This window comes from Ananas comosus, linkage group 19 (genome assembly GCF_001540865.1).
Source record: "Ananas comosus cultivar F153 linkage group 19, ASM154086v1, whole genome shotgun sequence".
NCBI lineage: Eukaryota > Viridiplantae > Streptophyta > Magnoliopsida > Poales > Bromeliaceae > Ananas > Ananas comosus.
The window spans coordinates 4036606-4064550 of record NC_033639.1 but is presented as its reverse complement, the minus strand read 5'-3'; the positions used below and the strand labels follow the sequence as shown (position 1 = coordinate 4064550).

Genomic DNA, 27945 nt, shown 5'->3' with positions numbered 1-27945 from the left:
TAAAATCTGAATTGGAGAGTCTTGTTTATTGACTTTTCTTATTATACAATGTTGGACTGGGATTTGATTAGGAGAAAACTGCGATTATAACCTGTCATATGTCCTAAACTACCAGATTTAGCTTTAGAAGCCGGTGAGTCCACGCTGCAGTTTCAGCGTGGTGGATACCCCCATAGTTTAGATTTCCATTTACGCTCCGGTGCTTGGATGCCGAGTGATTTTACAGGAGCTGTTCGGCTCGGACTGTTGCGGATTAGTAGGGGGCCGTCGGCGTTTTGGCGGTGGATCGTAGGATTACCGTTTGGCAATTAGATTGTGCCGGGGCACGTGACTTGTTTGGTTGTTAGACCAGTTGGACCTTGATTATTGACTTTAGCTTGTGAGAGCCGGATTGAGCCTCGACAGAAGATACGGCTTGCACACTCAGTTGGGTAGCTCCCACGAATGCGCCACTCCGGAAGACTTGGCGCTGTGCTTTGCATTGGGTGTCCGGTTCGTGCAAGTTCGACTTGCTCTCCACTGACTGTTAGGGTGGAGGTAGCTGTACAGTTTGCAACCCGGGCGGGACGAATGTGTTTACAGTCCCTAAGGACGGCCTGATTACAGTCCCCAGTGAGATTGGGTCAGGGTTGATAGTTGCTACAATTGGTTAGTGTAGGCATGATAGCTATACAATGATATAGCTGTTAGATTTCTTTCCGGCTTTTCCTCTCCTTGCTTCTATGTAGACCTGGTAGGTGACGACGATATCTGAGGGCGGTACCCACTGAGGACTACTTATTTTTCAGTAGTTCTCAGGCACAGTTGTTACCCTCTTTTTGCAGGAGCCTTCGGTTCCTGCTGACTGCATCTTCTAAGACAGAATCGTGCGCAATAGGAGTGTGGCGAAGCTAGAGCCCTTACCCGACGAGTCGCCAAGATAGAGATCCACCTGCTGTAGGTAGTTGTACTTTTATTTTGAAGTATCATGTGATACAGATGATTGTAACTCGCTAGGGCGAGATATCTTTGTACACTGGGATGCTTTGTATCTAATGGAACTTGCTTTTGTTATTACTTGTTTATTTTCCTAGGCAGCTCTATACTACTTGTTGTAGTATTGTATGATTTACAGATACAGTCGTTGTATACAGGAAAAAAAATTTTGTGGTTACGGGCGGATTGTTTGTCGCGTGCCCGGGACGTGTAATCCGGGGCGTGACATATAAACGACGGGTAAGCGACGGTGGGTTGCGATGTCGAATTGGACACTTTCGGGGAACCCGGATCGGAACGATTATCCGATAATATTATTTCGAAGTGAGACAATATTTGTACCAAGTCACACGAAAATATGTGGTTTAGTGGCAGCGGAATGACTTTGAGGCTTGGAGTCGGGAGTTCCGGTACAGTTACGTGTCCCAGCGGGAGTCTCGATGCAATTTTCGGGACTTCCGGACGTGTTTGCAAATCGATTTTGGGGAAACAGATTCTACGTAGGGTTAGTGGTGGGGGTTTTGGAGTTAGTGAATTCGTGATTGTGGGTTGGACGCATAACCCGGTGGACCTTCGTAGGTCCGGTTTGACTTCCTCCGCAGTTGGAAGGCAGTTACCCATTTGTACAGGTGGATACTTCGAGTCCGAAGCGGTTACAGTTGAGTGGCACGCTCGATGACAATCTCTTCTTTTTCCGCTTTTAGGAAGTTTACATCGATAAAAGGTATATTAAACTTATGAAGAGCCTATATTAATCGCTTTAAACATCTTTTCTTTCGTGAGTCTCTCGCCCTTTTGTGAGAGATAATTGTCATATTTTCATCTTTTGGTGCAGATCCAAATCTTCTAATGTCGTATAAGATGGAAGTTCTAAGAAACCCCCAATTGAAAACTCGGCCTATGTTTAGAGTTACAACAGAAGATGGAGAGCAGGTTAGAATATTCGTAACTTCGTGAAACTGGTTTTGTGCTTTGAGAAAGTTTAGTTGTGCTATTTTTTGTTGATTGAATTATACTTTTTTTTTCTATATTTTGAATTCTATCCTTTTATATGTATCAAATATCTTAATGCAGATCAGATCAGAATTTTGAATTCTAAACTTTTATATTCATTGAATAATTCGATGCAATTTTGAATTCTGAATTCAGAATATTCAATCCAGAATTTAGATAGATAATTCAGAGTTCAGCTAGGCAATCCGAAATTTAGCTAGATAATTCGAAATTCCATGAAGAATATAGGGAAAATAAATATACTTTGCTCAAATTCCCCTAACTGGTTTATTTCTTATTTTTAGGTTTCAACTAAATCTGATGATAACTGAGTTGCCGAGGGTAAGGAATTAGACAGGATGGTCATTGATAGGCTACACCGCCACTATAGCTCTGAACTTGATGAAAAGGTGTTTGTGTATGATGTGGAAAAAAGGCTATTCATATTAGAATCTCTCACACAAAACAATTTTAAGAATTCAGAATTCATATTCAGAATTTAGAACTTAGAATCTACAATTCAGAATGCGAATTCATATAAAGTTAAACCAAAAAGAGTATAAAGTAGTCTCACTCCAGAGGAAAACCAAAAAAAAAAAAGAAAAGAGAAAAGCGTAAATAAATCTATGATGTTTGGGGTTTTTTTGCTTTAAAAAATATAAGCAAATCATAAATTGCGGGAGAAAATAAATCAAGGCTAAGACGAAAGGTGTATTTAATTAGGAGTGTGCACTCCTACGGGCCAAGAGGACAGCTTAAGCCAAATTTCTTTCATCTATCATCATTGCCACGGAAATCCATTAACAAAATTACTATTAATTACAAATATATTTCGTTATTCTAAATCACATAAATTTTATTTTAAAAATCAATAAGCAAGAACCAATCCCAACAACGATATAAATTCTAATATAATGACCTAGAAAAAAAGGTAAGGGGAAAACAGGGAAAAAAAAATTTAATAAGTAAAAAAAAAAAAAGAAAAGGAAAATGTAAGGCTCAGTCAAGTTGGTTCGACAACATTGTTTATAAGCACAGGATAGAAGCACTGATAGATTATCGCAGGAGGAAATGTGGGCAACCATGAAGGATAAGAAACGCGCAACCACCAAAGCTAAGAACAGTTGGAAGTGGTTGCCTATGACCTGGCCATCCAAACTTCAACTTGTTCGAAGCAAAAAAATTCCCACATTTTCCTCAAGTTATCATCGGCGCCTCAAAAAAGGACCATCAAATAGAAAAAATAACCAAGAAATTAAGGAACTTGTTCAGAAAAAGCAATCCCCACATTTGCCTCAACTCATCATCACCACCTCAAAAATGAGCCAGCAAATAGAAAGAAACACCAAGGAATGAAGGAAACAAAGTAATATTAGTAAAATAACGATGTATAGAAGTAGTGGAGGCCATACAAAGTTATTCCATTTAATGACAAACAAATCCCCAACTGGACTAAATTAATCAAAACCCCAGGAAAAAGATTAAGAGAGGAAAAAAAAATGAGGGAAACAAATCAAGAATTCATACAAAATACATACAAAACTCAATAAGATATGCAAAAAAGAAACTGGTGCAGGAAATAGAATGAAACTTAACACTGCAGGAAAAAAATTCAAGGTCTTTTTATAATACATCGGTTACCAACCCTAGCACGACATGTAAGATTAGGTAGAAAGTTGGATTTAAAAATGGGTCTTACTTTATCTCATAAAGACATAACAAAATAAGAAAAGAGCAGAAACCTGAAGACGAAAATTGCATAAAAGCATAGATAAGCCTGCACCTTTTTGAGGTACTCACACAAAAAAAAAAAAGTGCCAGGAAAAAGAAAACAAATTTATAAATCAGCAGCGATAATATATGCATTCGAAAGATTTTGATACAAAAAAATAGAACCAATGCAGCTGCAAACAGCCCACAGGCTTCTCTTCCTCAGTTGGGCACCAAAATGAAATCAATTTTATGCCTACAACTCAATTAGGGAAAAAATAGATGAAGACATTAGAAAATATCCATCAAAATATGAATTTCACACTCTCTTCAATAATTAACTCACTTGCCTACCAATTCATCGTTAGAAAATATCCATCAAAATCTGAATTTCCCACTCTCTTCAATAATTAACTCACTTGTCTACCAATTCATCTTAATTTCAAATGGAACAAAGTGCAACTTGAAGCTCATTGTCATCCTCATTCTTGGATCAACTTCCATTTCAAAATGAGGTGAATTTGGACGCAATTGGAGCCCAAATTTGAGCCACTACTGCTGTGACTTCAGCGGAACCACTCGTTGAACAATGTGCCCACTCCTGCTACTGCGTCAACTATTGCATCTGCTGCAGCGCCTGCTGCTGTCACTATCTGAGGCAACAGCCATAGCAGCAGACTCTGCTGTTGCTGGCCGCAATAGCAGCAGCAGCAGCAACCCCTGCTGCCGCTTGCTGCAGCGGCAGTAGTCCCTGGTACTGCAGGCTGTCATTGCAGCGGCCTTTGCTGCTGCTGGCAGCAGCCCTTGCTGCTGTCGGCGGCATCCAGAAACGTGCTAATATGACCCAGAAGTTTGCGGCAAAAGCACGCGAAAAGTGGCTCTAATTTGTACGAAATTCGGCTTCAATTTGAATTCAACAAAGAACAAATAGAAAACAGAACAAACAGATTATTGTAGAAAGAAAAGTTGCACAATGACAAAGGATAAGAACGGTAGGAAATGGTTGCTGAGCAGTAGATTACCATTGGAGGGAAATGTGTGCAATCATAAGAATAACAATGGTAGGAAGCAGTTGCCTATGAGTAGGCCATCCAAACTTCCACTCATTCGAAGACAATATTTTCGACACTTTCCTCTATTTATCATCATAGCCTTGAAGAAGAGCAAGAAAATTAGAAAGAAACAACAAGGAATAAATGAAACCAAGTAATATTAGTAAAATAACAATGTATCGAAGCAGTGGAGACCATCAGAAGGTACCACACTTAATCTGAAACAAAGAAAGGAATAGTAAACGTAAGCACAACCAAGTAAACTACAAACAAATATTTGTAAAGCTAGTTGCCCACAACTTATCCGTCCATCGGCTTCTTCGTTAAAGGAAAATTTTAAATAAGCAAGAATCATACCAAACAGCGGTATAAATTATAATATAATGATTCATGAAAAAATGAAAGGGGGGGGGGGGGAAGGGTTGCGTTGGAGGAGAAAAGAAAACAATCCAAACAATCTTAAAAAAATGCACAAAAACATAAGGCTCAGTTAAGTAGGGTCGGCAACACTGCTCATAAGCATAGGGCAGTAGTAGGAACAACAGGTCACTGTAGAAAGAAAAAGTGCGCAACTACAAAGGATAAGAGCAGTAGGAAATGGTTGTTGAGCAGTAGATTACCATCGGAGGGAAATGTGCGCAAGCACTAAGAATAACAACAGTAGGAAAAGGTTGCCTATGAGTAGGCCGTTGAAACTTTCACTCGTTCGAAGACAATATTTTTCCACACTTCCCTCTACTTATCATCATAGCTTTAAAAAAAAGCAAGAAAATTAGAAAGAGTAAGGAATAAACAAAACTAAGTAATATTAGTAAAATAACAATGTAGCAAAGCAGTGGTTCTGATGGCATTCAAGAGGTAGTCATCATAGCATGCACAAAAAGAGGCGCAGGCAAAGTACCCAAGAAATGACAAAGCAAGAGGCAGTCATCATAGCATGCACAAAAATAGGCGAAGCCAAAGTACCCTAGAAATGACAAAGCATTATTATAAACCACACAGAACACATCTACAAAGAGCAACAAAGAACCTACAGCCAGCAAGAAAATGTAGGAAACATGATTGTTATCTTTTTTGGAAAACATACAGGAACAAAAAAGGTACTTGCGGATTCTAGGAATTTCTTTTTTTTGGCAAATCATGCCGAAGGAAAGGCAATAGGCAAGAGTTTTTTCTAGACAAAACCTCAAAAGCATGATGTCAAATAACTAAGTATTTGCAAGACACCCCCCGTCCCCCTTCCCCAAATAAATGGATACAAAAGCTAGTCAAAAAACACAACTCCGACAAATCAATGCATAAATTTGAGTCGATTTGAACTGACATCATCGAAAAAAAGGTTATCATCACTAAAAGTTTCCGATATACAAAATATTTAACATGAAGCTATGCCAATATGGTTGAGTAGATTGATTATAAGCATGTATTTGAATAAGTAGATAGCATGTATGCAGGAATTTAGTACACAGTGGGAATTCCATCAAATTTGATTAATTAAACCCACCTCAAGTGCTAACCCAACTATAGTGCTGAATCGATCACAAACACACGTCTCCTCAGCCTCCAATCTAGCAAGAATTCAGTGCCCCCAAAATCAGCACAGGAGGTAAACTACTCCAATACAAAGCTGCATCAATAGTGAAATTGACGAAAAAAAATTTGAAATTTTACTAAACTAAAGATCAATCAACCTTGCAGCCTGTAGTGGAATTTCTTAAGTTTTCAGCTCCAAAAACAGAAGAAGAATTAAAGAAATCGCAACTTCAAATAAGGGATTGGTGGAAATAGAGTTAATTTCACCATTCCATCAACATGATGAAATTTCAGCTTAAATAACTAAAATGCACCAATTACATTTCAAGTAACCTGAATTTTTGCTAAAGTAAAACCATCCAAGAGCTCCTCTCCTTCATGAAATCTCCAGCACAAATCATGTGAAACATTGTATGTAACAGCATATATGAAGGGCTCCAATAAACGATTGGAATTAAAAATTGAAGCATAAAACCAATGGCTGAAGTATTAAATCAATGCTCCTAACAAAGACAAAGAACTCCTAAGTCAGCTCGTGAAAATCATACCAAACAGCATACATGAATGGATATGGAAACAAATATATATACTCTGCTCAGACTCCCCCGGTCATCAAATATTATGAGTTAGGCAGCAAAGCCAATGAGGCAATTGACCCATTGAAATTAATCAAAACCCCGGGAAAAAGATTAAGAGAGGAAAAAAGGGAAACAAATCGAGCGAGGATAATTTTTTTATAAACCAGCTGAAGAATTCATACAAAACACATTTAAAACTCAATATGATATGTAAAAAAGAAATTGGTGCAGGAAATAAGATCGAACTTAACCACTGCAGGAAATAAATTCAAGCTCTTTTTATAATACATCGCTTACCAACCCTTACACAACATGTAAGATTAGGTAGAAAGTTGGATTTAAAAATGGGTTTTACTTTATCTCATAGAGACAGAACAAAATAAGAAAAGATCAGAAACCTGAAGACGAAATTTGAATAAAAGCGTAGACAAACCTGCACCTTTTCGAGGTACTCATACTCAAAAAAAAACTGTCAGAAAAAAAAATATTATAAATCAGCACCGATAATATACACGTTCGAAAGATTTTGACACAAAAAATTAGAGCCAATTCAGCTGCAAACAGTAGTCCACTTAATCTCCATATGCTGTAGCTGTTCAAACATCAAGTAACTACCCAAATCATTATATGCTGAAACTTCACAAAAAATTTCGGTAATTTTTTTTAGCTTCTAGATTGCTAGGATTCGTTACAGGAATAATTCATTCAAGAAGTCGGTAAGCAAGAATCATACCAAATAGTTGTATGAACAAAGAAAATAATTCAAACAATCTTTAAAAAATGCACAAAAAAGTAAGGCTCAGTTAAGTAGATTCGGCAACACCACTCATAAGCACAGGGTCGTAGTAGCAGGAACAGCAAATTACCGTAGGAAGAAAATATGTGCAATAACTAGGGATAAGAACAGTAAGAAGTGGTTACCGAGTAGTAGATTACCATTGGAGGAAAATGTGTGCAACTACTAAGAATAAGAATAGTCAGAAGCAGGAAAATGTGTGCAACTATTAAGAATAAGAACAGTCAGAAGCGGTTGCCTATGAGTAGGCCGTCCAAACTTCCACCCATTCGAAAGCAACATTTTCCACACTTCCCTCTACTTATCATCATAGCCTTAAAGAAGAACAGAAAAATCGGGCAAAACAGCAAGCAATAAATGAAACCAAGTAATATTAGTACAATTCAAGTTCTTTCTCTAATACATTACTAATCCTAGAACAGCATGTAAGGCTAAGAGGAAAGTTGGATTCCAAAATGAGTTTTAGTTCATCTCATAGAGACATAGCAAAATAAGGAAATGTGGAAACTGGGAAATGAAAATTGAACAAAAGTGTATATAAGCCTACAATTTTTTTAGGTACTTGCATCAAGAAACATGCTGAACCAAAGCAAGTAATGAGTAGAGCACCCAAATCCCCAACTGGCCTAAATTAATCAAAACCCCAGAAAAAAGATTAATAGAGGAAAAAAATAAGGGAAACATATCCCGTGAGGATAATTTTTTTTATAAACCAGCTGGAGAATTCATACAAAACACATAAAAAACTCAGTAAGATATGCGAAAAAGAAATTGGTGCAGGAAATAGGATCAAACTTAACACTAAAGGAAATAAATTCAAGCTCTTTTTTATAATACACCGCTTACCAACCCTAGCACGACATGTAAGATTAGGTAGAAAGTTGCATTTAAAAATGGATTTCACTTTATCTCATAGAGACATCTCAAAATAAGAAAAGATCATATTGGATCAAAATTAAGAGTCAAGCTGAAATCGGGAATCCTATTGAATTTGCTTGTGGTTTTGAATTTGAATCCTTATCGCAGCTAAAATTTTGATTCTTCGCTGGTTTTTCCATCTCTTAGCTGATTTTGGAGCTGCTCTCACTTGAATTTGAGGGTGGTAAGTTATTTTTATTGCCGAAATAGGAGCAGGTATTGTCGCAAGCTTTTAGTTTGAAGATAAAAGAAAATTACGAACTTGATTATAGATTCATTTCTTGAAATGGCTCCCTGCTTCCTCAGATATTTAATTGTAATAATGTAAATCCTAAGGTATAATCCTCATTCTAATCTCAGCTTTGCAAGTTTCAATTTGATCCCTGAAGCTTAATCTCCACTTCAATTTCACCATTTCGTCTTAAAGTTTGGTCTTGATTTAAATTTTACTATCAAAATTTCAATTTCAAGTGAGGAAAGGCTAGCATTGGCCCTATTAAGATGGCAATGGTAGATCAACAAAGAACCTGATTATTGCAAAACAAACTTGAGGGACTAAATTCTCATATTATAACCTACGTGAATGAAATTGGGATCAAGTGAAAAACTGTGAGAGTAATTTGTAAATAAATCTAATACAAACATGAGCCAAAGAGTAAAAGAGATACTTGGAACTAACCGATACATAAGCAACAACTAAAGTCGGTAGGGGAAAAAAAAAAAAAAGCAAATCAATTCCTTTAAAGAATTACAGAATAGGGAATATGACATTCAGAAAATAAGCAATCTAAAAATAGTTTTTTGGTTTGGAGGGGAGGTTAATGCGGCCGGAAATAGCAACTAACTGTAGAGGCAATCTCAAGAAAAGACGGAGGAAGCGGTGCATGAACACTTCAGTAGTACAATAGCAGTTCAGAATTTCAGAATTCGGACAAAACAGTCTAGGGAAAATAAGTGACATGAATACTGGGGAACATGTAAATCCCTATATGAAAATATCACGCTAGTCAAGTAAATAGTCTCGTTGACATAAGAATAATCTCCTCAATGTGTTTTTATAGTGCAAGAAATCAATTCTCCTATACATGATTAAACTATGCACCAATAGAGGATAAACCATTAATATCAAAAATATAATTTCGCATTGTCATCATACAGATACCTATCTCAATCTGAGCTTGTTTAGCTTGATCAGGACAAATTGAACTTGTTTAACATACTCCGTTGGAGGAACAAATCACTTAATCAATTAAAAACAATACCACAGAACAAATCATTATGAATATGTCAGTTTATTGATGATGAACAAATTGAAACAACTTGATCGGATTTATATTATCGTATGTTGCATTATGAATTTCATTCCTAATCAATAGTTGCACTATCAAAACTCACCTTGACCAAGCTTAAACTTTGAGGGCGTCCCGTGATTCCGGGCTGAGTCGAACTTGGTCCCATCAGTAAGTGTCCGAGTGTAATGCACTGCAAAATTAATCAACACTCAAAACCAGGCAAAACACATACCAATTGATCAGACTATTTTTGATCTCTTCCATCCAAATCAATTAGGAACGCAACCTTTTTTCGGGACAGGAAAAAGGTAAGAACAGTAGGAAAAAGAAAAAGAAAGGAATAAAGGAAAAAGGAAAAAATTAAGCAGTCTTGACAAAAACCCCAAAAAGGTAAGGCTCAGTCAAGTCGGCAAAAATGCTCACGAGCACATGATAGTAATAGGACCAATATATTACCGTAGGAGGAACATGTGTGCAACGACGAAGGATAAGAACAATAGGAAGCGGTTGCCTATGAATAGGCCGTCCAAACTTCCGCTTGTTCAAAGCCATCATTTTCCACGTTTTCCTCTACTTACCATCACCGCCTCAAAGAAGAGATACAAAATAGCAAGAAACAAAAAGAAATAAAGGAAACCAAGTAGAATTAGTAAAACAACAATGTATCGAAGCAGTCAAGTCCATCCAAAGCTACCACATTTAATCCTAAACAAAGACAGGAATAGCATATTTGAGTACAACCAATTATCTGTAAAACTAAGTCTATCCAAAACTATTACATTTAATCCCAAACAAATATACGAATACCAGATTTGAGTACAAAGAAACATCTGTAAAACTATTTTCTCACAAATTATCCAACAGCCAATCAGAAATAAAATATCAGAGGATCATATTTGGCTACCAACTAAACATAAAGTGACCCAATGTCACACCTCGTGCAAGTAAAGAATGTAAAAAAAGAGAACTGTTGGCAAATTTTTAATTGCCTTCCGGCATTCTATGTCCCTAACTCTGTTACAATATGAATCTTCTTTAAATTCCATAGCCATTTGACTTTGAGCTCTATAGACTAATCATTTGATTGAGTATTGCTACAAACTGTCTTGGTAGTTAGAATACAATTTCAAAGCCAAAGATGCTCAATTTGAATCCATTTGATTGAGTACTGCTATAAACTGTCCTGGTAGTTAGAATACAATTTCAAAGTACTTGAAACAAAGTGTCGATCATCCTCAACAGAAAGAATGAACATACAATTCATTGGTTCTAATAGGATGAGCCATATATTTCGAAGTACAAAAGCAACTTGATAATGGTTTATGCTCGATTTTGCTTCTATGTTATTATAGGTACCAAGAGCTAATTAATGAAAGAAAGTTCAAAGCTTCCATTGTTCAAACTGAAGAAACTTAATGCATCATTACCTGTACCTTCGATACGAAGGAGCTCTGTAGTTCATTTCATTATGGGTGCAAGTGATGACTTCATAGTTGCCAAGAAGGCCGGGCCCCTCTCAATTATCACAATCATATCACATTCAAGGAAAGGTGCATTGTAGTTTGGGATGAAAACAGGTGAAAGCTCAATTGTTGCAATCATGTAACATTCAAGGTAAGGCCTATGAAGAAAAACAAAGAGCCGACAGCCAGCAGGAAGGCGTAGGGAACCTGCAGAAATCGAAAACATGGACTTGCGGATTTATGGCATATAATTTTTTTGCTTCGAAAATTAGGGTGAAGGAAAGAACAGGGTTTTTTCTATAGAACACCTCAAAACAATGATGTAAAATAACCAAGTCTTGAAAGGATACTGGAACAAAAAGAGAAAAAGAAATCGAATGTAGGTAAAAGCAAGTCGAAATCAAAGAGATTTGACAAATCAAAGGCAAAGATACAGTATGGGGAAATCCCAATAGTTTAAAAAAACATGAAACCAATGTTTACAAAGAAGAGAAGAGCGAAGAGGAGCAACAAACATGAGTAGGTATGGAAATAAATAAATAAATTATGCTCAGACACCCCTGGTCATCAAGCATTATTAGATTGGCAGTGAAGCTTTCCTGATTAGTAATGCCAACTGAGCTAGAAACCATGCGCACGTCGAAACCATGGTTAGCACAAATGAGAACAACTGGTTGCTTAAGAAGTAAGCCATCCAAAGTGCTCTCATTACCAATCAAGAAAGCACAGGCCTCTCTCAATTATCGCAACCATCTGATATTAGGAAGGTCATCATCGCATGGGAGGAAAACGGGGAAGACAAGTCTCGGGGAATAGAAGGTTCAAATTCTTATCACATTTAGGTGCAAACAAAGTAACCCACAACAGACAAAACATTGCTATAAACCGCACAGGATAGAACTACAGCTCTTTTTCCCCCTGTTTACTTTTGTCTGGACTTCTTTGGGACCCCAAATCTGAAATTGGAAAAGGCCCCTCCTCAAACCGTTGCACTTAACCAGCACATCTAATATTTTTTATTTTTTTTTATAAACCATGCTGAAGGAAAGGAGAAAGGAGGAGCCTGCACTTTTTTTTCTCTTTTTTTTTAAAACCGTGCGGAAGGAAAGGGGAAAGGAAAGAGTTTTACCTAGAGTTACTACTTTATACCTCTATTTACATAATCAGACATATATATGTAAAGGAATAACATTTACTACCATCCCCAAGCCCCACGGCCCACCTCTCCCATGACCGCGAAGCGCTCTGCAATCGCCTCAACATTTCGTTGAACAGGGCGCGAGCGCTGGGGAGAGGGCGCGGGGGCCTGCGAGCTCCTCCAATCGTTCGCGTGATGGCGAGAGGGAAGAGGAGAAGAAGATCCTTGCAGATCCGAAAGAGATCTGAGAGAGCTCGTCGCGGATCTGCAGGACCTCCGCGCCCTGCGGGGCGATAGGGGAAGGAGGCGGGGAGAAGGGCGCGAGAGGCGGGAGAAGGGAGCGGGAGGCATAATGCGACAACTGTCCGCACCTAGTGGGCTCTGCGGATCCAAAGGAGGCAAGAATCGGAGGTGAGAGAGAAAGGGAATCGAGAGAGAGAGAGAGCCGGGGGGAAGGGAGGAGGGGGGGCCACCCTGCCATGTGCGCGCGACCCGCGCCCGGAGCCTACTCGCGCCCCTCGCGCACCCGCGCCAACCCGCGCTACCGCCCGCGTGCTACCCGCGCGAGGCGCGCTCGTGAAGGGCTCGAAGGGGCGTAGGAGGAGGTGAGGGTAGAGCCCGACAAACACTCGACAGAGGGGCCCGGATCGGAGAGAGGATGGATCGGAAAGAGGACGCCAGCAAATCTGGGCCTACCCAGAGGAGATAGGCGGGGCTGAGAAGCCGACGCGTGGCAACTTTAGAGAGAGAGAGAGAGAGAGAGGGGGAGCTGGGGTGGTGGGGAGAGGGAGAGAGGGGAAGAGATAGGGGGGGGGTCTGCCATGTGCGCGACCCCCACCCACGCTGCCGCTCGCGTGCTACCCGCGCGAGGCGCGCTCGTGAAGGGCTCGAAGGGGCGTAGGAGGAGGTGAGGGTAGAGCCCGACAAACACTCGACAGAGGGGCCCGGATCGGAGAGAGGATGGATCGGAAAGAGGACGCCAGCAAATCTGGGCCTACCCAGAGGAGATAGGCGGGGCTGAGAAGCCGACGCGTGGCAACTTTAGAGAGAGAGAGAGAGAGAGAGGGGGAGCTGGGGTGGTGGGGAGAGGGAGAGAGGGGAAGAGATAGGGGGGGGGTCTGCCATGTGCGCGACCCCCACCCCTCTCGCGCGGGAGGAGAGAGAGAGAGGGGGGCCTGCCATGTGCGCGACCCCCACCCCTCTCGCGCGGGAGGAGAGAGAGAGAGGGGGGCCTGCCATGTGCGCGACCCCGCCCCTCTCGAGCGGAGAGAGAGAGAGAGAGAGAGAGAGAGAGAGAGAGAGAGAGAGAGCCCGGGCGGGCGCTCGCGCGCTCATGAGGGGCGCGAGGGGGGGCGTTGAGGAGGCGACGCGTGGCCACGGGAGGGAGCAAGGAGTCGCTGGGAAGGCGATGCGTGGCACTTTAGGGTTGCCCTTTTATTATATGTATGTATATGTATATGTATTGATGTATTAATATTGATTCCCCCCTAGTTTTCCAACCAAACACTGTCTTAGTACACCCATATGGACCTTTTTAATTAACTTTAATGGTTTTAATTTATCTATTTTTTTTCTTTTCTTTTTTATCCTATGAAAGCACTATAGAACATATTTATATTTTAAAGTTTCTAAGTTCTTCAATCCAGTTAGCATGCTATTTTGTTATTTAGCTTCCAAACACCCAATTTAGCATCCAATAAATAAATAAACAAAAAAAGAGGGACTAGCTGTATGATAGATTACCCAAATATTCTGAACTTCATTGTAATACAGTTTATTACTCTTAATCTTGTTCTTTTTCTTTATGTCTTTTTTATCGTATTAATAATCTAGTAGTTGATTTAGAGAAAGGGTATTTTTAATTATAACCAGCTTAATCGGAGGTGGCCCGTATGTAGTAAAAAGGGCATAATTAGCCGGGTACCTAAGGGTACCCGGGAAGCATGAACCTTCTTATCTCTGACGACCGTTATTTATTGTACTATATATTTCTTTACTCGCTGTTAAAGAATATATAGTCCAAAAAAAAAAAAAATTTAAAAAATAAAAAAAACTGCACCCCTAATAAATTCTCCCCCTCTCTTACCATTTTCCTTATTTATTTATCTAAATCTTTTAGTTTTTCCGTTGATCATTTTTCGGGAAAACATAGAGATGTAAATAAACAAGAGAAAAGAGGAAAAAGAAAGGACAATGCATAAGTGCTCACCTTTTTCTTTTGTAACGCTCGTCATGACCATTGATGCATCAACACGGGGTCTTTTTAGATCCCTGCAGCTCAAATCTTCGGGAAGCCCTCTTTTTGCAGCAATTTGATCGGTTACTATATTGGGTTCGAATCGATTATGCACGAGCAAAGAGGAATTAAGAACATCCGGAATCTCTTGCATCTGCTGAAGAGAATGATGAGCTGATTCTGCCAAGAAATTTTGCTTAGTTGTATGAGCAAACGGACTAATCTCATGAGCACCACTTTGAGGCTCCCTAGGTGAAGACCTAGAAATGGTCTTGTGAATAATGGGCTTGCATGCTTTCTTTGGGTTTAGCTCGTGCTCCAGTAAAGAATCAATCCCGGATGAAAAATAAAATTCCAACATACTCCTCCAAAAAGCATACAAATGTGTTGGCTTTCCAACACGATTGGCATCTGGAATAAAGAACCTAATAAAATGACGAACTCTTGTAAAATGTGACCAATACCCCATCAACACACCGGCTGAAACAGCAATTCCAGCTATGTTATCAGTATCCCTAACATAGTGCTGATCAAAACCGAATTGACGAGCAAACCTGTGAGGATTGTAAGACTGTGCATGAAATATATTTCTCATTCGAAGTGGTAAAACACAATGGCGAATAGACATTAGATACTCTTTGACATTATCAGGGAACTCCGTCATTCTCGACAAATCAATTATTTCATGAACCCCACCTTCCTTGGAAAGAGCAAATGGGAATGGACGCCACACAAATTTCACCCGTCGCCATAAATTCACCCTAGATCTTCTTGTATCATGCTGCGGCTTTCTCGAATTATAAAAAGTAATCTTAGCATCCTTGAATCACAACATTTCCGGGAGTCCCGTGTGATTTAATGTTTTTATGATTACTTGATCGATCTTGTCACGAATGCAAGTTCCCCGAAAGTGAGAATGAAGCCACGCCGCCAAAAAGTGAATGGGGAACCGACAACTGGAGTGCGATGGCCCTTGCAGGTCAGAAGACATTTGACACAATGCGACTTGAATCGAGCATAATATAGCAGGAGCCAAAGCAATTTGGGTACCTTTACCTAATTTGGATGCCATAACGAAAACTTCTGGGCGGATTGTATTTCTTTAACCCGAAGGCATAATAAACTTACAAAGCCATAGTGCCAAGAAAGCTGCTAGATAACCATCATCTTTGATTGGTAGACCAGAGTAACGCTCATCATCAGTAATGAAATGTAACCTGGTTTTCGAAGAAGATGAAATATCACCTTGGTACCAAAAGTCGACCCACTGATTGTAATAATACACAACGCCTCCTTGATTCTTGGCAACAAGCCACTCATATACCACGAGCAGTGAAGTGAGATTATAATTGTTGATGCCAAAATTGAAATTAACACGCCGACCTAGCCCACGTATGAGCCAAAGAAATAAAGACACATGGTACACCAGGAGTCAGCAACAAGGCGCTTGAAGGTCAAGAGCATTTAGGCGGGAACGGTTGAGAAGTGGGGCATAACTACCATAAGAAGTGGGGTGTAACTTCCATGAGAAGTGGGGCATAACTTTCATGAGAAGTGGGGCATAACTTTCACGATCATGGTTACAACCACTCCCCCAACCAACCAATAATGTGGGTCGATATTACTATAAATAGTAATTTCGAAGCCTGCAATAGGGGTCTTTCTTCCTTGAACGAGAAGACCACCTTTATTTCCTCTGCAATTTTATTGCTTTTCTAGGAGTAGTCTAAATGTAATCTTTTTTATCCGCATTTACTGCTTTCCTAGGAGTAGTTTTTAAGTTAGAATCCTGGAGTCTGTCCGCCTCACAGGCATCACTTCGTTGTAAACTATATTTTCAGAGTCTGTCTGCCTCACGGGCATCACTCTGCTGTAAACTATATTTTCAGAGTCTGTATGCCCTTTGGGTACACTCTGCTTTATTAATATATATAAAAGCATTCGGCTCTTACAGCCGACCAATCACTGTGTTTTCTTTCATTCGGCTCTTCAAGCCGATCAGTTACTGTGTATTCCATCCATTTGGCACTTTAGCCTATCTTAATTTCTGTGCAGTTTATCAATTCGACTCATCCAGCCGAACCGAATATTCTATAGAGGTTTTTGAACCCGGCTGATTCGATCCCTCGTCAGCCGAATCGCTTGATCTGCCGAAGGGCGCAAACTTCGAGAGTCACCGTTCACAGCCGTTCTTCACCCTGACGTGCTTCCCGAGGAGGATCTTTGACCGGGTCAAGGGTCGAAAAATTCGACAGCGAACAATAATCATACATGTCAAGGTCACAATTCCTTGGGACAAACTCTTCGTACATATCCCCAAGAATAGGAATACCACCTAATACCTTAATGTCCCAAAGAGAAATACCAACCTCACCATATGGAAAATAAAAAGTATTTGTTTCAAGACACCAAGCCTCTATCAAACCCTTGAATATGCGAGAATCTAATTCATACCTGTCCCGGAAGGTGATGATTCCCCCTAAAATATCAGACGAATGTAACGGACCTTCAAACCGTCGAATGACGTCATCTCTCCATTCTACGAGGACATCCAAGGCTGTCCGATCCCCCAATGTCTTAAAGCCTCGCCAACTTGGACGACCCTGTAGGATGCGAAGGCCCAAACAATGTATATCTTTCGCCCCGCTTTTATCTCCTACGGGCTCTAGTAATATAGAATTGTTTGATCCAGCATCTATGAAATATCGTTGAGTAAAAATCGCCATCGCAAAGGGACGTACAACTGCCCACCGGTTCAACGGGACCCCTTCATAGAAAATTTTCGGGATACTGTCGGCAAGAGAACGTGCGTGGAGTGTAGCAGCTTCGGCATATGCATAAAACTCACGAGCGCTTGTCATAGATGTCTATAAAAAAAAAGTATTCGTTAAAGNCTGCGGACGCACACGAGTTCGCCGAAAAGGGAAGAGAAATAATAATAAAAAAAAAAAAAAAAAAAAAAAAAAAAAAATAAAAAAAATAAAAAAAAAGGAAGAAGAAGACAAACAGTTAAAAAAAAAGAAGAAAAAGAGAGAAAGGTCAAAGAAAAAAAAAAACTTTTTTTTCTTCTCTTCTCTCCACTCCTGCATACAGGGGGGTCTTCACCCCTCTATCTCCCTCTACTCCTGCGCGCCAGCGGCAACAAAAGGGAGGTGTGCATGTGAGCACACCCCTCTCCAAACCGTACCAAGAAGGACTTAGCTAGTTTATTTCGCGGTGGCGCGACGACGACTCCGACAACGGCGCAACAACTATGGCATCGACAATGGCGCAACAATGACAACTTCGACAACGGCGCGCTAACGACAACTTCGGCGACATGCAAAGAGGCCATAGGGCCTCTTTTCTTTTTATTTTGTTTTTTCTACGACGGCGATGGGTTATTGCATACGGGCAAACAATGTAGTCGCTATTTTATGTCGATTTGATCAACACGACCGTCTTCTTGATAGGTCGACCCGATCAAATTTGACATTCAATTGCTACTATATCATGCACGCGTATTCATTATATAAGCTCGTCTCCCTCAACATGAAAGGAAAAAAGTTGTGCGCACAAGTGACGTGACGGTGACGATCCTTGTGTCGAATCGATTGAGCGGCCGTCTTCGTGATAGGCTCGACACTTTCAATCTCGACATTAGATCGTTATTCTTATTGGACTTATGATCATACCGAGCGACCGTCTTCGTGATAGGCTCGACACGGTTGAACTCCGATTCGGACCAAAATGATAACAACAAAAATAAAATAATAATGAAACCAAGCTCAGCCTAGGAAATACCAAGACTAGCCTAACCAGGCCTAAGCCAAACTCAGCCAAGTTCAGCTTAGGACAAGCCAAGTCAAGTTTAGCCTAAGTGGAACCAAGTTCAACTTAGAACAAGCTAAGCCAAGTCTGCCCTAGGCTAAGCCAAACCTAGGCCAAGTCAAGTCAAACCAAGCCTAGCCTGGTGAAGCCAAGCCCAACTTAGGAAGTACCAAATCAAATTCAGTTTCATCGAACATCAAACTAAACCAATTCAATTACAGAAATTACCAAGTTAATCTAAGTAACTAATCTGATCTAGCCGAATAGTAGGCTAAACTAAACAGTAAGACCAAACCAATTAGGCCCAGTTCGGATAGTGCTTCTGCCGCTGGGTTAAATTAATGGGTTTGAGCCCAGTTCGGATAGTGATTCTGCTGATGGGCTTTGGCTTGAGCCCAGTTCGGATAGCGCTTCTGTCGCTGGGCTAAATTAATCGGCTTGGGCCCAGTTCGGATAGTGCTTCTGCCACTGGGCCAAATTAATTCGCCTGAGCCCAGTTCGGATAGTGCTTCTGCCGCTAGGCCAAATTAATTGGCTTGGGCCCAGTTCGGATAGTGCTTCTGCCACTGGGCCAAATTACTTGGCTTGGGCCTAGTTCGGATAGTGCTTCTGCCGCTAGGCCAAATTAATTGGCTTGGGTTCTGTTCGGATAGTGCTTCTGCCGCTGGGCCAAATTAATTGGCTTAAGCCCAGTTCGGATAGTGCTTCTGCCGCTGGGCCAAATTAATCGGCTTGAACCCAGTTCGGATAGTGCTTCTACCGCTGGGCTTTTTTTTATAAACAATAATAAAAAAAANCCATGAAGGATTCAACCCGAACCGAAGTGGTCCGATCCGAACCAAACTGAACTGAACCGGATCCAAACCGAATCGGATCCCGTCTGAACCGAATCGAACAAGATTCAACTTGAACCAAGGTGAATCCGATTTGAACTGAACCGAACAGGATTCGACTTGAACCGACTCAAACCGAATCCGGACCAATCCGATCAGAACCATAAAGGATCCGACTCGAACCAAAGTGGATCCAATCCGAACCGAACAGGATTCGACTTGAACCAAAGTGAATCCGAACTAAACCAAACCGGATCGGAACCGAACTAGATCTGGTCCGAACTGAACAAGATTCAACTTGAACCAAATTGAACCCGATCTGAACTAAACCGAACCGGATCCGAACTGAACCAGATCTGGTCCGAACTGAACAGGATTCAACTTGAGCCTAAGTGGATCTGTTATGAACCGAAGGATTCGACTTGAACCGAATCAGGAAGGAGTCACTCAAACCGAAGTGGATCTGATCTGAACCGAACCATAGAGGATTCGACTTGAACCAAAGTGGATCCGATCCGAACCAAACCATGAAGGATTCGATTTCAACCAAAGTGGATCTGATCAAAACTGAACCGAACCAAATCCCATTTGAACCAAAGGGATTCGACTTGAAGCGAAGTGGATCCTGTCCAAACCAAACCATCCGACTCGAACCAAACCATGAAGAACCCAACTCAAATCGAACCAAAAAGAATCTGACTCGAATCAAACCAAGTCTTGATGAGTCCCGAACAACCCAAACCAAGTCTTGATGGGTTTTGAACGATCCAAACCAAACCAAGTCTTGATGGGTCCCGAACAACCTAAACCAAGTCTTGATGGGTTCTGAACCAAAGCATAACGGTTCAACCCAAACCAAATCCAACGCGACCAAACAAACTTAAGGTCGCCCAATTCAAACCAAGTCTTGACAGGTCCTGAACAACCCAAACCAAGTCTTGATGGATCCCGAACAATCCAAACCAAACCAAGTCTTGATGGGTCATGAACAACCCAAACCAAGTCTTGATGGGTCATGAACAACCCAAATCAAGTCTTGATGGGTCCCGAACAACCCAAACCAAACCAAGTCTTTATAGGTCCCGAACAACCCAAACCAAGTCTTGATGGGTTCCGAACCAAAGCATAACGGTTCAACCCAAACCAAATCTAACACGACCAAACAAACTTAAGGTCGTCTAATTCAAACCAAGTCTTGACGTGTCCCGAACAACCCAAACCAAACCAAGTCTTGATGGGTCCTGAACAACCCAAACCAAGTCTTGATGGGTCCCGAACAACCCAAACCAAACCAAGTCTTGATGGGCCCTGAACAACCCAAACCAAGTCTTGATGGGTCCCGAACAACCCAAACCAAACCAAGTCTTGTTGGGTCCCGAACAACCCAAACCAAACCAAGTCTTGTTGGGTCCGGAACAACCCAAACCAAGTCTTGATGGGTTCCGAACCAAAGCATAACGGTTCAACCCAAAGCAAATCCAAAGCGACCAAACAAACTTAAGATCGCCCAATTCAAACCAAGTCTTGATGGGTCCCGAACAACCCAAACTAAGTCTTGATGGGTCCCGAACAACCCAAACCAAACCAAGTCTTGATGGGTCCCGAACAATCCAAACCAAGTCTTGATGGGTCCCGAACCAAAGCATAACGGTTCAACCCAAAATCGATTCAAACGATCGAAAAGTCGTTAAACTAAACCCAAATTCAAACGACCGAAAAGTCGTTAAACTAAACCCAATTCAAACGACTGCAAATTCGTTAAACCAAACTTCAACCGACTGCCATGTCATCAAATTGAGTATTTAATCTTATAAAATTCATGTACAGTGGGGGTATGCCCCTACTTAAGCCATATACATGGCAAATCATATTAATAAAATTTTATTTGCCTGTTCTGTCTTGTTTATTATCAGCATTTATATTTGGTCTCTTAATCGAATGTTCCTTAACACTAAAAGTGTGGGGTAATTAACAGCAGATTCTTGAGTCTGTTGGAAGCCATGAACCTATAATCCTAATTTCAAAATAAAATATAAATAAATTTAAACTCTACCATGAATGACCACTCGTCCTAGAAACAATCTACGGCAGGGCCGGTTCGTTTGTGGCAGACATTAAGCTATTTATAATATCAGTAAATCTCATGAACATATTCGAAATGGACTCATTTTTCTCCATTTTGAATAATAACTTGACATAAGCATGCTTATTTTAGATTCCTTCACCTCAGAAATTCCTTCATGAGAAACTTCCAATCTATCCCAAATTTCTTTAGTTGTTGTGCATGTAGAAATTCGATAAAACTCTTCTCTACTAAGAGTGTGAAGGAATGAATTGATAGTTTTAGCATTCAATTGAAAGCGAAATTTTTCGGCTTCATTCCATTCCGCTCTTGATTTTGATGGAGTGATATAACCACTTTCGACTATGTTCCAAAGTTCAAAATTTAGAGATTGAAAGAATATCTTTATTCTAATCTTCCAACAAGGATAATCGATTCCATCGAAAAATGGCGACTGAACAATAGATTGACCTTCGATATTTTTTCCCATAGATGTCATCCTCACTTATATTTTAATCTAAATAATGATTTGAGACCTCTCTCTGATACCAAATGAGCATCGAAATGGCAACCTAAGAGAAAGGATCAATTAGGTTTCTAAAATAACAGGGCAAATAATCAAGCAAGTTAAAAACCCCGAATCAAATAAAATAGGGAGTGAAGAGTTGAAGAAATGCAAATTTCAGAAGCACACGATTGATTTGTTTTGAGGTTCAGCAATTTGCGTACGTCCCTGCCAACCTCTCAATAAAAGAAGCTGTTGGATCTCCACTATAAGATGCTTTTGCGGGCAAACACTAAGCTTTCACATCAATTCCTTCTTTCTCAAGAGGATTACACTTTCTACACTATTCTTTCCTATCTTTTGCAAGATTGTATTTCACTACAAATTTCACTTGAGCTTGGAGAGAGAGTAAAGAGTTAAAGAGTATTGAACACTAAGATTTTTCAAGCTTAAGAGGTCAAAAGAATCAGTCCAAAAAGGCCCCAAACCTATCCATTTATAGCCTCAGCCAGCTGGTGGATATCCCACTTTCGGGTGCCCTGAACAGAATTCGGGCGCCCAGAAGTACAGCATGCTCACTGCACTTTCAGAGGCCTGTCAGCACACGAGCATCGCTCTTTTGAATTTGTCCTTTCGGGGGCCCAGAATTCATTTATGGGCGCCACTTTCTCGTGCACATGTGCTGGCCTCTCTGACACTAGCCAGTCCATGCGCGCTAAATTTTTTTAGTAGGTACTTTTGGGTGCCCATGATACATTTATGGGCGCCCACTTCACGGGCACACGCACTGTCTACATGTACAACGCCATTGTCAGAACCTTTGGGCCGGTGTGAGCTCAACAAAAGGTCAACCTGCAAGTAACAAGGGACAACTTTGGGTGCCTAGTACTAGATTCGAACGTCCAAATCCCCTGAACCGCTGATTTCGGATCAGTGCCGTGTTGTCTAGAACACACACCCCATCTGAATCAAGTTTTCAAATAATTCAAGCACCTAAACAACGTTTCAAGCGCCCAGTTTCAGTTTTAGATACTTTTGGGCATCCCAGAATCCAAAGTAAAGTAGATTTGGATCCACTTTCGGGCACCCAGAACTAAGTCCGAAACATGTAATCTGACATAAATTAAATAATTCTAATTGAATAACCCTAAAAGAGTTCTAATTAAATAATTCGGCTTCCGTATATCACAAAAACGCATCCTAATAAAATATTACGGATGTAATCTACAATTTAGGGTTACAAAATGTATAAAAAATTCATGGTAAACGAATCACCATAAATATCGTTAACGAAATTTTAAAAAAATTTCTCAATGTAAATCAAATTAAACACATCATTGATTAAAATCGATCACCAAAAAAATAACCTATTCATAAAGATAGATCTGCGCAAATTGGTAGATCGACATTCAAGGCGAAAATGGGTATAATCCGCTCTGATGCCAATATTTGGTTAGAAAGAAACACGACGACTACTGTAAAATTTTATACGCTTAGTAGCTCCAGCGGAAGAACTTGTCGAATCGTCATACTAGTCTTACGGCTTCCTGGATCTGTAACGATCTTCAATTTAACGTCATATCATCTCTATACTTGATCGTCGTGGAACGCTAATAGAGTCTCCATGATCGCCCACTCTCCAAAACCCTAGGAATGTAGATAAAAATTCCAAAGAGAGCATAGAGAGATAAGAAAGACAAATTTCCAATTTTTTTCTCAGGTACAAAATGGAGAAAAGGAGTTTAAAGTATAGATTATCCGGATCACTTAAAGAACATCCTAATTCTCACATAGAAATAAAAGAAAGAGCATTTATTAAGATATTCATTAAGAGATATATTTCTTAACTAATTTATTTTTAACTTACTAGGATATATCCTAGTTTACATCTCACGTGGATTAAGTTTAATTAAAATTGGTCAATATGGATATACCATATGGCAACAATAAATCTATACCTTATCATTATTTCTCTTAATCTTGCCACGTGGCGGCGTGACATTTCTTGGGTTGAACCGAACCGGAATGACATTTCTTTGATTGAACCGAACCGAATTTATTGGGTGTATGCACAAACCCAAACCGGCTCAAGTACTTCATATGTTTCCTTCTTTTTTTATTTAAACCGAATCGGATTGTTTTTAGTGTAGGTGCCAACCCAAACCGGTTCAAGTTCTCCATATATATATATATATATATATATATATATAGAATTGAGCTAGAATACTTTTAAAAATATCACCCCTTTGGTGCTTTTAGGTTTCTAGCCTTTGGATCTACTCCTTGATTACTAATAACCATTGGATCAAACGCTATTCCACCTACCACCACCTACCACCATCATCCCAACCTTACATTTATCCATCCAAGGGTTAAAAACTCAAAAGCACCAACCTCTTGGTACTTTTGAGAATATTCTAACTCAACTATATATATATATATATATATATATATATATATATATATATATATATATATATATATATATATATATATATAGTGAACCGGGTCAACATGCCCAAACCAACTGAAATTTTTTCTCTTTTTTTTGCTTGAACCGAACCGGTTCCCTCTTCTTTGCTTGAATCATTGGAACCAGACCAATCGAACCAGACCAATTGATCCATATGTTTTTGTCTTTGAACAGAATTTTTCTTTTAATTATTTGAAGTGAATCAATGCTTGAACCGAACCAGATTCCTCTTTGCATGAACCAACCAGCACCCTCTTTCTTTGAACCAAAATCTTCTTTTAATTGTTTGAACCGAATCGATGCTTGAACCGAACCAGGTTCCTCTTTCCCTGAACTAAAAGCAGTGCCCTCTCTCTTTGCTTGAACGATGGACCCCTCCCCTCACCCCCACTTCTTCCATCGTCGTTTGCTCTTCCGTTTTTGCCATTCTCAGAGCTGGAGTCGAAGCGTCCTCCAAACGGAATTAGGCACGATGGATCCCTCCCCTCACCCCGACTTCTTCCATCATCGTTTCGTCTTTCTTCGCCGTTTTCGAATCTAGATTAATCCACCATGTCGAAGCGTTTCGAGCTGCCGATTCCTATACCCCCACGACTATCCATTCGGTTATATAATGACAGCTCTAACAGCTATTTTACCTGCATCTGATAACCTTTTTTTTTTTGCCCGTAAGCTATAAAGTTATTCTGTTATTTTAAGTTTTTCAATTTTATCTATCCATGATTCTATCCAGCATTAACCTTAATTTTCTTTTTAATTAACGTTTTTTTTTTCAGGAAAGGGACGGTGATTTCGAACAGGTGTTCTACATTGCTTTTGCGTTGCTTCCGTGTTACTGTAAGTACTTACGCAATTTTGTGCTCTTGAATTTAGGTCTATTTGTAATTTAAATGAATGTTACATCTTTTCGTGTGTTTTTCCTATAAGTATATCTCCAAACATCTATAATTTAATGGATTATGTGTGTATTAACTAAATTAAAATAAACGACTATGCTAAAATATACCGTCGCTCTGTAATTTTTGGCAATTTGCTATTTGCCTGCAGATATGGATTCTTCCCTTAATGTCAATGTCAGTTTTCGCCAGTTACTTCACAATATATGCGTTCAATTTTCCTTACCTCCTCCGAGGTACCGCATGACCGTACTTACTGATGGTCGATTATGTTCTCATGTTGATGTTGAAGTACCCAGAAGTAGCCGCTTTATGGAGATAATTACCTGTCATGGTGCTCCATTTTCTGAGGCGAATCAAACCCAAGAGGATGCCGCATGTGTAGCTATTAAGAGGCTTAGTAATAAATTGGCTTTGAAGTTAGAGATGTTAATTTGGAGGACAAGAAATATTATAAAAACTTATATGATCGTATTAGTGAAGAGCATTTGGAACTTCAAGATGAGTATGAAATGATTAATTTGGACTTTGAACTTCTCAAAAAGTCCTATAATTTTTTAATTGAAGAAAAGAAACAAATTATCGAAGGAAATCAAGGAAAGTATTGGTAGGTGCTGCGCCTTCATTAGTCCCCCCTAACGTTGATCCAATGGAAGAAGAACCCACTAGACATCCGGCAACATCAACTACTGGAGAAACAACAGCATCGACTAGCGATGATCTGGAAACGCCTTCTGGTTATTACAAGATATAGCCTTTCTCCTGTTTGACGTAGAAGACTTGATACAAGTTGTTCTCTCTTTTCTTTTTTTTCCTTCCGGTTTTCCTGACTTACTATGTATGTTTTTAGTTTGGTTTTGCATCTCCATTTTCACAATGTCTTTATCTACTCTTAGGCTGGAATTTCGTCATATGTCTACGTGTCTTTCTATGTTGTTTTGCCCTTATGTTTGTGTTGTCCTTGGGTTGGAGGAATGAGTTCACAAGCTTCACTCCCTCATTACATCCCCCACCAAAGCTCAATTTTGCATCTAAAATTCAGATTTAAGAATCAGATCACAAGAATCAAGGATATTCTAACAAGAATCCAAAAATCAACTTGATTCACGATTCTAAATCGAAATACCTGGAACTCCACTAGAAAAAGGTATGAATTGAGCTCCACCACTTCAAGGACTTGGAGGATAAACCAGCAAAAATCAGCGAGACACAGCTATCAAGTTCGGGTGTAGAAATTGATTAAGAAGCCATCAATATGCTGATAGTTCAGCTTCAAGATCCAAAAAGCATCAATTTCATTCACTAACTAGAAATCCAACTAAATGAAATGGTCCAAGAGTTCTCCTCTCTCAGCTAGCACTCGAGCAAGATCTAATTGGGCAAATTCCAGCTTCAATTCAGCTCAATTGCACCTCAAACTCTGCTGCTGACCTTGCAGTCTAGCTGCTGCTGCTCCCATGCATGCAGCTGGCAGCAAGCAGAAGCTGCAGCTTGCCTGCCGTGGCAAGAAACAAGGAGAGGGAGAGAAGAGGAAACTTATATAATTTTTAGGAAGAAAGAAGATTTCAATTATAAATTCAATATTTACAATTACGTAAACAGTAAAAAAAACCACTCGAATGAAATACCTAATAAGAAGTTTAATTTCATGTGAGGAAACTTATATAATTTTTTAGTACCTATTTATAGTATTTTGAATGTTTTTGTCACTAATAATTGATTTTTTTTTTTTTTTTTTTTTTTTTTTTTTGTACAACTTTGTGAACTATGATCATGTAAAGTTCTTTAAACAAATCTGAGAAAACTGGGAAGCAATCAAGAGGCAGAAAAAGAGTTCCCAGGTAATAATAATATTCTTTTTATTACCAAATAAGTTGTTTCATCAAAAAATTTTGATTTTTTATATTCTTTTGTATGCACACTTTTGAAAATTATGTTCACAAGAAGTTATCAGTCAAAGACAGAGGAAGTTTTGAAGCAATCACGAGGGAAGAAAAAAGTGCGCAGGTAACAATTATCTTAAAATAATTTTCATTGAATTAATACAATAAATTCTTAGTATTTCATTTAAGAAGAGAAATAAAATAACTTACATGTGTACTTTTGTTTGCAGTTTAATCGACTCTTCTGAATCTGATGAAGAAGAGGAGTGAAGTACTCTCACGAAAGCTATCAAAAGACCTAATTTTTGTAATATTTAAAGGATATGCGTAATAGATATCCTATTACAATTAACATGTTATGATGATATTACTATATATTGATTTTAGTATCAGCCTTATTTTATTGTTGTATTAAATGATTAACGCCATTTCTTTTCTTAACGGGTAATTGTGACGTCTACTTCTTCTACCTTTAAGTACAGATTTAATTAAATTAAATTTTTTTGTTTATAAAATCTACAGACTCTATTTAGTTTTAATCTTTAAAAAGGGTCTTGGAATCAAGTGCTCCAATTTTTTTTATTGCTTCTTCATACTTTTGCCTGTTGCATGTGAGTTGATTTAGTATAGCTTCTCTATTTAGTCATTTATGTAATATCTGGTTGTGTCGCTATTTTTTTTTTTGGTCATAAAATTTGTCCGTTGCATCGCACGGCCGCATGGGTAACTTCACTAGTTTTATATTAATGTTAATATAAGATGTATAAAAATTTAAACATAAGCATAAAACTTTAGTAGC

General features: G+C 39.5%; 1 protein-coding gene and 1 long non-coding RNA gene across 2 annotated transcripts; both read left to right on the top strand.

Moving 5' to 3' along the window:
* Nucleotides 1651–25807, top strand: LOC109725257. Its single transcript, XM_020254364.1, has 4 exons — nt 1651–1699; nt 1811–1908; nt 25144–25204; nt 25415–25807. Exons 1-4 carry the CDS (start codon nt 1651–1653, stop codon nt 25777–25779), a joined length of 573 nt encoding a protein of 190 aa, XP_020109953.1. The 3' UTR covers nt 25780–25807.
* LOC109724882 lies at nt 26991–27583 on the top strand. The gene is made up of 3 exons (XR_002220102.1): nt 26991–27104; nt 27208–27270; nt 27377–27583. It is a non-coding gene; the product is annotated as an uncharacterized LOC109724882 (long non-coding RNA).